This window comes from Columba livia, chromosome 5, assembly GCF_036013475.1.
Source record: "Columba livia isolate bColLiv1 breed racing homer chromosome 5, bColLiv1.pat.W.v2, whole genome shotgun sequence".
Classification (NCBI taxonomy): Eukaryota; Metazoa; Chordata; class Aves; order Columbiformes; family Columbidae; genus Columba; species Columba livia.
Genome location: NC_088606.1, coordinates 67,999,891 through 68,010,450, shown reverse-complemented (window position 1 = coordinate 68,010,450; position 10,560 = coordinate 67,999,891). Strand labels below are relative to the sequence as shown.

At 49.0% G+C, this 10,560-nt stretch overlaps 1 protein-coding gene across 4 annotated transcripts in view; it reads right to left on the bottom strand.

The window, feature by feature from the left end:
- Window positions 1-10,560, bottom strand: part of DEAF1 (DEAF1 transcription factor) — a 36,213-nt gene that overhangs the window by 7,913 nt on the left and 17,740 nt on the right. For 2 of the 4 annotated variants that reach the window (XM_065066414.1, XM_065066411.1), the window contains 6 exons: window positions 9,897-10,025; window positions 9,313-9,441; window positions 7,227-7,477; window positions 4,259-4,324; window positions 2,803-2,892; window positions 1,866-2,578 (listed from right to left, as the gene is read on the bottom strand). In XM_065066414.1, coding sequence (XP_064922486.1) covers window positions 2,474-2,578; window positions 2,803-2,892; window positions 4,259-4,324; window positions 7,227-7,477; window positions 9,313-9,441; window positions 9,897-10,025 — 770 coding nt within the window. In that variant the 3' untranslated portion in view covers window positions 1,866-2,473. Of the gene's footprint in view, window positions 1-1,865; window positions 2,579-2,802; window positions 2,893-4,258; window positions 4,325-7,226; window positions 7,478-9,312; window positions 9,442-9,896; window positions 10,026-10,560 lie in introns of those variants that run through there. The other 2 variants (XR_010473282.1, XM_065066413.1) reach the window with 2 other exon arrangements.

The following is a 10,560-nucleotide window of genomic DNA, read 5'->3' as shown; positions in this document are numbered from 1 at the left end:
CTCCTGCCTCGCTAATTGTGTTCTCCCTGCCTGGGAACAGTGACAGGTCGCACTCAGGCTGCCGGGGCACAGAACACGCTCGGCTGCCGGGGACCAGAGGCTCAACGTCCTTGTAAGGGTGCACACGGCTGTCTAGGAGTAATTGCACGTTTACCTGTTTAAAGGCACAACAATGCGATTGCTCGTTCTCCAGAATTCCTCACCAAGCCATATGATTCCTGCCAGGAACCACTTCCAACCTGCACAAAAAGATCCTTTACATCATCTTGTAAACCTGAGTGCAATGACACCAAGGGCAGCTGAGGGAGCAGCAAATGCTGTAGGGAAGAACATGATTATTGCACAAAACAGCAATTGTCTGAGTAATGATCTTTGTATGGGGTTGTTGCTTTCTAAGGAGTGAGTTGTTTGCTTAGAAACAAACAAACAAGTACTGCAGGGAGGTCTTAAGCTTTTCCTTGACTAAGAATAACAATTGCTCAAACAATTTATCGCCAACAAATAAACATACCAGATGGCCACAGTGATTATATTGTCCATTTTTCAGTCCTATAGTTTGCCGCTGTGTCGGGGCGCAGCTGCCCCAGACACCAGGGCTCTGATGGGAAGCTCCCTCAGGCCTTTAATTACACGGGAGCCATAAGTACCTTTTTTTAATTTAGGAAAGTTGCCCCTCTTCTGATTTTTTTTTTTTCCCTTAAAAGGTGCATTAAAGCCAAAATTCAGACAGTACCCAAGGCTCAGCTATGCTATACACAAACTGTTTAATGACAGGGGAGGACTCTGTGTGTAACTTGCTGCCCAGTCACCCCAGAGGCAGAGACCTGGCAAAGCTCGAGTCCCTGGTGGCTCAGCTCAGCTCAGCTCCTCATGCAGCTTTTACTTTTCCACTGAAGAGCCAGAGAGCAACACCCATCACCTGCCACCGACTGGTGCTGGAGACTGTTCTGGAAAGGTCCCAACTGCTGCTCCTCAGCAGCTGCAATCCCAACAACGGGCACTTCTCAAGAGACCTCAGCGTGCGGCCACAAGAGACGATGAACCAGCTTCCACCTCCTCCTAACACAAGGAGCATCATGTAACGAGACCTTTCAGATTCACAGAGAAGGGAACGGACTTGTCAGAAACCCCCAGTATAAGACTTCAGTATACTCGTCATGTTTTTCTCTATTATTACTTTCCTGCAATTCTGAATAGCATTTTCTCCTTTTGACAGCATTTATGATGCTGGGTTGGGTCACTGTGATTCAGACGTGACTCCTCTTGGAGTGTAATCTGAACGATAATCCTCCTCACCCACCAACGTGAAACTGGAGTCAATAACCAGACAGGAGAAGTGACCCCTCACTGCTGTTACAGCCAAGGCGAAAAACCCCAGTGGAGAGGTGCGCATGTCCACCGAGACACTGACCTACTGAGGCACTAATCTTCAAACACCAGTAAAGACATCGATTAACCTAAATTATTAAAGAAGAACATTAATAATTAAATAATTTTCTTGCAGCAAATGAAGTAACTTCCTAATGCTTACCACCTCTTTAATTAGTAGCTACTAAATGGCAATGACAGGACAGCTCTGCTAATGTTCTCTTACTTTGGGTTTGATCAACAAGTGTGTGTAACCACAACTGGAACAACACTCATATGTAAGCGCAGCTATAGCGACACGCGCGTGTAAGCGCAGCTATAGCGACACGCGCGTGTAAGCGCAGCTATAGCGACACGCGCGTGTAAGCGCAGCTATAGCGACACGCGCGTGTAAGCGCAGCTGCGCTGTAGCTGCACCCACCCCCGGCAGCCGCTTCCTGCGTGTGTTAGCACGTTAAAGCGCTGCTGTGGGAATCAAACAGCACCGCTGGGCACGCTCACGCTTTCACCGCATTTTATTTAACAACATGTTCTTTTTCACTTCTATTCGAGTGCAGAAGCCCCAGTGTGTTCCAAATTTGCCCAACACAGAGGGAACACAGGGAAAAAAAACCAAAAAAGTTCTTCTGATGGCAAACTAAGAATTTGCATCGACTTCACCAAGGCAATTAAATAAACCAAAAGAAGGTTCATTTCTTTTTTCAAACAAGAGGTAGGGAGGCACAGGGAAAAGGAAACACTGGCAAATCTCTTTGCATCACCTGCTTTAGATCCATCTCAAGAGAGATGATGAGGGCGCTGTAATCCACATGGTGGAGGTTCCAGTCTGGAAACGGTGAAGCCGAGGGCGGCTCCCAGCTGCCAGGCCGCACTTAGGAGGGGCTTGTTTCTTCCAGATGAGGTTTTCACAGTCTCTGTGCTATTCAGAGTTTTGGAAGAGGATCAGGAGTAGGCAAATGCTGTCACAGTATCAAAAAAAACTCTTTCAAAAATGAGTTTGCTAGTGCGAAGAGTGTGGTTTGTAACGGACAGACCGTTCACGCCGGGCTGCCGATCCAGCCGGCCGCCCCTCGCTGTTGGCGAACGGCTGAAGAGGTAGCTGTGCTCAGACGGCGACTTTCTCCATGACGCTGTCCGCAACGTGCACCTCGTCGGCTTGCACCGTCACCGCGGCCGACTGGCCGCAGATGTGCTGGTGGTCCTTCCAGTCCTGCGAGGGGAGAGCAGACGGAAAGGCCGTGAGGGGAAAGGGCCCTTGGAAAGCTGCAGCTGCACAAGCAAACGTGCTACGACTGCCTGCACCACACAGCAAGTTCTGCTGCCCGTTCCTCTGGCTGTGCTGAGGCCCAGCCAGAGCCGTCTGGCTCTTCACAGGTCACACAGCCCCAGCCCTGTCCCCACAACTGAATCTGCAACCCACAAACAAGCTCATACCTTGCGCTGGCAGAACGTGGAGCAGTAGTTGACTTTATGGCATCCTGTGCACTCGTTCGTTGCCTCACGGCCACAGTTGACACAAGACTGCTGTGAAAATGGACAGCAAAGCGACCACGTCAGAGACAACACCACCACAGAAAGTGAAATATACCTTAGTTTCCCTCTCTGGTGGGCAACAAAACCCTCAAAACCATGGCTGAGACACTGAGTGGTCATGAAAATCTGCCCACAGCACCCCAGAGACACCAGGTTACTGCAGGGCTGGCGTGTTCAAATCGCACTGTGCAGGCTGCGCGCAGGCCAGTGAGACCCAAGCTCGGAGTTTATCTCCAATTTAAAGTTTTAAAGGCACATTTGGTTGCTTTTTGAGAGGAAAGAGGGATCAGCTCCTACAGGCTGAGCAGGCCGGTCCCCCTGCAGTCAGCACCACCCCGTGTCCAACAGGGAAAGAGAGGACAGGAGTACAATTAAGAAGGGTACAACAGGAGCAAGCACTTGAACCTTGGAGTGAGGCGAGAGAGGATACATGGATAGAAAATCACACCTTGCTTTTAAAGGATGTTTTTGTGTCTATCGCTTTAATCTTGTATCAGTGACATCAATTAACATAACCTGTATATTTAGGTGGAAATATCATTGAACTATCACAAAAATCAGCACTTCACAGAGCACTCTGTTTCCAGCTCATTAAATCACTGACAAATCATTAGCACGTCGGAGCAGCGGCGCGAGGCCCTGGCAGGACGCGCTTCTCAGCTGTGGAAGTGTCACTGGCGTCTTCAGTTCCACCAGCTCCTTCTCTCTTTGAGCACAACCAATCTAAGAGCGCCCTGATTAACACCCTCCGCTCACGTCTCACCAGTGTCCCTACAATTAATGGTTGGTGTGACTGAGCTATATTTGTATTCCTGATGTAGAGCCACCAAAAAGGGGCCTAAAAGTTCCTTGCAAAGCCTGTCCCAAGGGGATACCTGATTGAGGCTTTTCATAACCAGAACAGTCTTGGAAAATGTTGAAAACACACAGTGCGTGCAGTTGTAGCTGGAGCTCCCAGGAAGACTGTTGAATACCACAGACAGCTGCAGGCCTTAAATCCTGGGTCCTGAACTAACTCAACTCTTACTCCCGTTCCCAAAGCCAGAGGGGATCCTGCAGTTTTAAACACCAGGATAAAAAGGAAGAAGTTTCATCCCTGCGAGAGCTGGTGACGCTGCAGCCCCCAGGGCACGCAGATGGATTAATGTGGCCAGACGATGAAAAAGGATCAGGAGGACCTGGGGAAGGGGACGCACTCTGCTCAAGCAGCGTGTTAAGAGCTGCGGTCGTGGCCAGAAGGCAAGGCCGGACGCACTGCACTGACTGCTGCAGCAACAATAAAAAACTCCGCATCTTTAAATGGAGTGAAACAAAGAACAAAGGACTCTTCGTGAAATACAAGGCATCCCCAGCTTACCTTGATGATGATTTCCGTTTTCCCATCCACATCTTCCGTTTGTTGAAATAACTGGTTCTGATATTGCTGCAAGGAAAAAAAAAAACACCAGACTCATCATTTCAGAGCCACAGTCAAAAAAAAGAAACACCAGCCCACACAAAATACCAAACTAAACCAACAACAGACAGACAGACAAAATCAACACACTCAAGACCTTAGAAACAGCATCAACCATCCCCATCATTCCTCTTTTTAATAAAAGCACGAAAGGGCTCTTGAAGAGGTTTTGAATGGCCTCTGGGGGACTTTCACAGGACACTTTGGGTGTGTCGCACGTTTACTCTGAACCAGTTCCGGTCCAAGCAGGTGCTGCTGGGGGACAGGAGTCCTAAACCAAAGGACTTCAGAACCGATCCCAGTTTGATTACACGCTAACCCTGATGTAAATGTATTTGGACCAGTTAAAAAGTAAGAAAAGCCCCAAGTCCCCACCTTCAGGCAAAGCAGGTCTATCCAGGAGTGACTATGACCCGACATATAAGGAGATTAAAGGCTTAATTTACAAGTGCCTCTATGACCTGACATCGCAGTATTTATTCTCCTGTGAAATCACAACCTTCAAAACCTTCATATTACCATGACACAAATTCAAATTAATAGGAAGACGGAGGAGGCGGCCAGGAAACCTCTTGCTGTGATTGAGTTCTGCCGTTATTTGACAAATAGGCAAGACCAGGCTAATCAGCAGAACAGGACCCCTGCCCGGCATCCCCAGCGCTCCCGGCACTGCGCGGGCAAAGCATGCGCCACGCAAGGGGAACGCCAAAAGCACCATCTGGAAAACCAAAATCGTGCCCAAGCCATAAGGCAGGGGACACACCGGCCAGCTCGAGGTGCGGCCTCTGGCCTAAGAATCAAACCTGCTGCATCTTGGGAAGAAAATGACGCGTTAACGCCAGTGGGAACTGGCTGCGGAAGCTGGGACTGGCCGCCCGGTGCCGCAGCCTGGGCCGGCAGGACGTGAGGACGGAGGGGATCAGGCCAGGCACGTCCCGGCCGCCCACAAAACCGGCTCCAGAAAACCGATAACCTCCAATTCCCAGCTGTCCTCCCTGCTGCTCTGAGGGACACGAGCCATTATTTGCTGACTAGAGCTACATTTCTTAAACACCCAGCCCTTTTTAGGTTAATTTCATACTCTCTAGCTCTGAATTGGTTTAATCTTTCTAAAAAGGAATTCGGTTGGCCCAGCTGTTAGCTGATTTAATCTTCCACCTTGTTTCCAATGGGCCGGCTCCAAAGGCATCGCTGCATTACAAGCACAGAGCTATTTCCATTAAAACACTGGTCAGATTTCAACACTGATTCTTCTTAATTTATACAGAAAAACTGTTGAACATGTTGCCTGAATATCTTCATTGTCTTCCAGCAACGTCTCCTGGCACAGAATTTGGGCAGCTCATGTATTCTCCCCCTCCAAAAGTTTATCTGATATAAACCATGGCTTAATGCACACTCAAAAAAATTACATTAATCCACTCCTTTGGGCCAGTCCTGCAAACTATCAAATATCTCTTGCAGGAGAGCCGGAGCCTTTGCTGCCCCACTCACCCTCTTCCTAAATGTCTTTCCCTAAATCAAAAACTGCAGCAAACCCAAGGTTCCGATGTCAGGAAGGCCGGATACACTCCGTCACAAGGTAACTGATAGCGAGGGTGCAGAACTTTCTCCTGAAGTCCTGACAGCGCAGTTGTATTTTATGCCAGGCAACATGCTGCATTTCAGAAAAAGCTTACAAATATTTTTATATTTTTATTTTTGTAATAAGCATAACGCATTTTAGATGTCAATACAAACACTGAGCTGGGGGGTTTGTGGTTTGGTTTTCGTTCAGCACGTCGCTCCCCAAGACTCCTAAGTAACATGAATGTAACTTCTGTTTGGTGTTTGCCGACGGGAAGCTGCAGCAGCCCGTTCCCAGCAGATTCCCTTAATCCTGCTCTGTCCTAAGTCACCTTCTGGGAAGAGCTGAGTCTACAGCTCCATTACGAGTTAATCTGTTGCGCCTTTGCTCTGTAGCTCTGATACAATGTCACAATCCTTCACTTCTAAATACCTGGGAACATCCTGCTGCACAGAAATTCACAAAACAGACATAAAGCCCGTTTCCTTTGTATTAAACCGGTCCAGCAAAAACCAACAGCAGCCAATGGGGGAAGAACCTCACCCTCCCTCGCAAGTCACTTCACCGTCAGCAGCAGCGGTTTCACCACGCGCGCGCTCAGGGTGGGAAAGAGACCTGCGTTACCAGTCAGGGGAACATCCGTCACACCTGGACAGCGCCTTCGGCCAACACGAAAGCAGACAGCGCATTGTTTGACATTTACTGTAAGTACTTCCAGCGCCAGCCCTCCAGAAACCTGGAGGTTTTGTCAAATACAGAATTCACTGGCATTCAGAAATAGCTACTTGCAATCTCATCCGGACGGTTCCAGCAGCCAGCACGCAGCCACAAGCTTCAGAATTGCTATTTGGCTATTAAAACAATACCACAAGCAAGCGTGTTGATCAAACGTCTTGCTGTTCTTTATATCCCTCTGTCTCTTGGGGCCACTGAAAGCCTCCGCCAGCCCCGCTCACACTACACGCCGAGAGCAGCCGCCGCACAGCAGAGCGCCCACCGGCTTCCCCAGCCCAGGACTCAGCGTCCACGTCTCTGAAATCGAGGGATGGCTGACGGGAGAGCTCAGGACTCGGGACACCCAGCGTTTGGATCACCAGCCTGCTGCCCGCTGCTCCTGCAATCCCAGAGCACTCTGTTCCTTTCCCCATGATACAAATAACTCACATTTCTCTTGGTAATACTGCCCTCAAGACATCAAGAAACCATTTCTAAGCCAGCGAGAACCAGCGAGGTACCACTGTTCATCCCTCAGCCAAAATGATGCCTGTGGCTGAGTCACCTCCCCTCCTCTGGCGTGATTACCTCTTTCCTCTCCACATCAGCTTGGATTTTGGCTTGTGTGACGGCCGCCTCGCGGAAGGAGGAGCTGGCCTGCTTGGCCTGCTCGATGAGCGTCTTCAGCTGCTGGGCGGTGCTGAGCAAGGAGTTGACCATCTCCTCCAGGTACAGCCAGCTGCGCTGCTCCGTCACCTCCAGCCCGTTCACCACCGAGGGCGAGATGGCTTTGGTGGGGGTGGTGGGGGGCACCGCCAGGGCAGGGAGCGAGGTTAGCACTGAACGGGAAGGAAGAAAAGGAAAATATAGAGAATGAGGGCATTCATTTCCATGAAGCGCAGAGTTTTGTTGTTGTATTACTTGGTTGCCTTTTTTAAAAAATATGGTCTGCAAAAGTTCCCAATCCGGCTATGTTTTTGCTAAACAGACCTACCTCCTGTGAACATGTACTTGGAATCTCATGGTTTATCTGGGAAGGAATGCACACCTCCCAGCACGGGGAGAAGCACAACTAAGCAGAAAGAGCAGCATTCCCAGGGACTCCTCTGCCATTATCATCACAACGTCCACCTAATGTTTCCTTTAACCATCCCTAAGTGAGATTTAAGCAAGTTATTCAGTGACCCAAAACATCAAGTTTTCTGGAATATTCTAATGTCACTACACAGACATCAATTCTCAGGTTGCAACACTACAAAAAACAGGCACGGATCCACCCCACACTCCCCTGCGCTTCCCAAATTCTGATCTTAACCACAGCCCCGGCCCAAGGCTGGCGCAAACCCGCTCCTCAGCGAAGCGCCCGCTTCCCGCACCAGGCTCCTTCCAGCACTGCACTGAGCACTGAGCGTCTTCCCAGACAGCAACTCAGTGAAGTGGATCAACCACTGAACCCTTTCGGAGTCACACCTGGCCGTTTTGCAGGCAAGCAGCCGGCGCTGAAGGAGCCCAGCACAGATGTGCAGACAGGGTGAGTCCCAAACCCGCAGCGTTGCAGGTCCCTTTGCTGACAGACAGCATTGCAAGTTCTCCCTGCAGGTAACCGGACATTTTACCCTCAGTGGCCCTTAATTAAAATAGTAATTTCAATCCATTTGCACATGACTGGGCTAGAACTATTTGCACTCAGATATGAGGAAGAGATAAATGGTCTCTTATCAGGAGCTGTTTGCAGAAGAGCCTTTCCCACTGCTATGTTTCCAGCACAGTATTTATCCCAGCACGGCATTTGATAACTTATCTGAGAGGAATTACTTCCAATTCCTCATTCTGACATTGGTATATCAGTATTCACTGGTGAAAAAAAAAAAAAGTCAATGTTTAATTAGTAACATCGGGATCTGACTAAGAGCTAAAACCAGCAGCCAGGTTTCATTCTGGACAGGGCAGGAACGGAACGGTGCTGCTCTGAATCAGTAAACAACAGCTCACACAGAGGGGAGAGCACAGGCTTTAAAAAGCCTTCAGACTGCACAAAGGAATAGAACATGTTCACAGGGATGGAAACCTGCTCGTTGCGTCAGCGAGTTCAGTACCGGAGTCACTTCACAGAGTCACAGGCTCGACAGAAACACATAGAAAACAACACTCCCAGTGTGCAATTCCAGCTTCTTCCACACTCCCAGTTTCTATCGGTCCAGGCAACGCTCAAACAGCACCCTAGTTCACTTATTGTGTCCATCAGCTCGACAAATGGAAGGTCATTGAGGTATCAGGGGATTCATGAAGAGATGGGGAATGTTTAGAAAAGCTTCTGTGAGATAAATATAAAGGTCTCCTCGGATCAAACGCTAAATAAATATTTCACCACAGTGCCCAAGCGGTGCGAAAAGACTTGAGGCAAAAGCCTGTGCACAGGCAGGGGGACTGCAGCTGATTTAGGCAGCAGGATCACAACAGCTCCTCTGGTAGAAACTAACAAATCCAAGTTCTCAAAACCAGAGTGGGAAACTCTCCACAGAGTGGAAAATCTGCTTGTCCAAATCTTAATAACCACAAAACTCATCAGCCAAACAGCCAGGTTTATTTTTCTGCCTCAGTCTTCACCTTTGCTGAGAAAGATGAGAGTAAATGGAAGCACCGCTGTCCCTCACACCGTGGAGATAAAACGTACCGATTTTGGGGTGAGCCGTTGGCAGCGCAGCTTCAGGAAACGGGGAGATCTGGCAGTTGTCCTGGTAACTGGGGTAGTGGGGCTCGGGGTGACTGACCCGGCACGGCTGCTGCACGTTGGTGTCCTGAACTGCACAACAACAACGGCATCACAACCATCCTGTAACAGCTGGCACACATTCCCTACAACCCCACGTACACGGCTAACAGAAAGAACTGAAATGTATGTCAGGCATTTAGATTTTGTTTGATTTATTCTGACATTTTTCAGCATTTTTTTTCAGCTATTTTTTGGGTTTTTTGGTAGTATTTTAGGACAAAACCCCTAGAACTCAGCAGAGGTGTATATCAGCAGCTGGAACATCTGCACAAAACTTCTAAGCTCCTTGGTGCAACTGCAGAGATCTCACGCTGCTGAAACCATTTCAAGGGAAGGACAGTGGGTTAGGCAGAGTCCCTCTGGTGACTCTTGAGAAATAAATCCCTCGTGCAGCATTCAGAATGCTGCTTCCCCTAGCAAGGGGCACCCAAACCCTTTTTTCTCCTTCTCAGGGATATGTGGCAGACAAACACCTGAACTCTTACCAGCAGCTCCAGTGAAAACGTCTCCCTGGGATGGACTTTCCGAGATAATCGCTGTGGCTTCCACTGTGGACGCGCGGTCGAAGGTCAGGGCGCCGGAGGTAGTGATCTGCCCAGAGGGACTCACGGTGACTGGAAACATTAGAAGGACTTTGGTCATTAACACTCAGTGCAGAGGCCTTGGCTGTTCAGCTCTTCATTTCCCTGTTCTGAGTCACCCCCTCGGGGAGCCCACCGATCAGTGCTACCCCAGTTTGGATCACACCTGTGACCAGTACAACTGGAAGTGGGAATAAAAGCCCCGTTTGGCTTCTGCAGGCACTGCTCTGCTCAGCCTCTGGGGTGGGACGCCAGCGCGTTCACTCACAGCAACTTTTGCATTATTATACGATCCAAAACTTAACACCTACTGCAAAGATCCAGCAGGGCCACAAAACCCATCAGCTTCTGGCTGATCCTAATTTATTACAACTTTAGCAAGAGCGGTTCTTGTGACTTAAATTAAAACATTTAAACCTGTGTATTACAACCAATTCTATGAGAGTTTGGTGAGCTGGACAGTTTTAGCTGTCTGTCTACACAGTGATTTAACAGGCTTGGCCAATGCGAGGAACAAATCACAAAATCCTGTTGGATAAATATACCTGAGTGGCTCCAAAATGTTGAA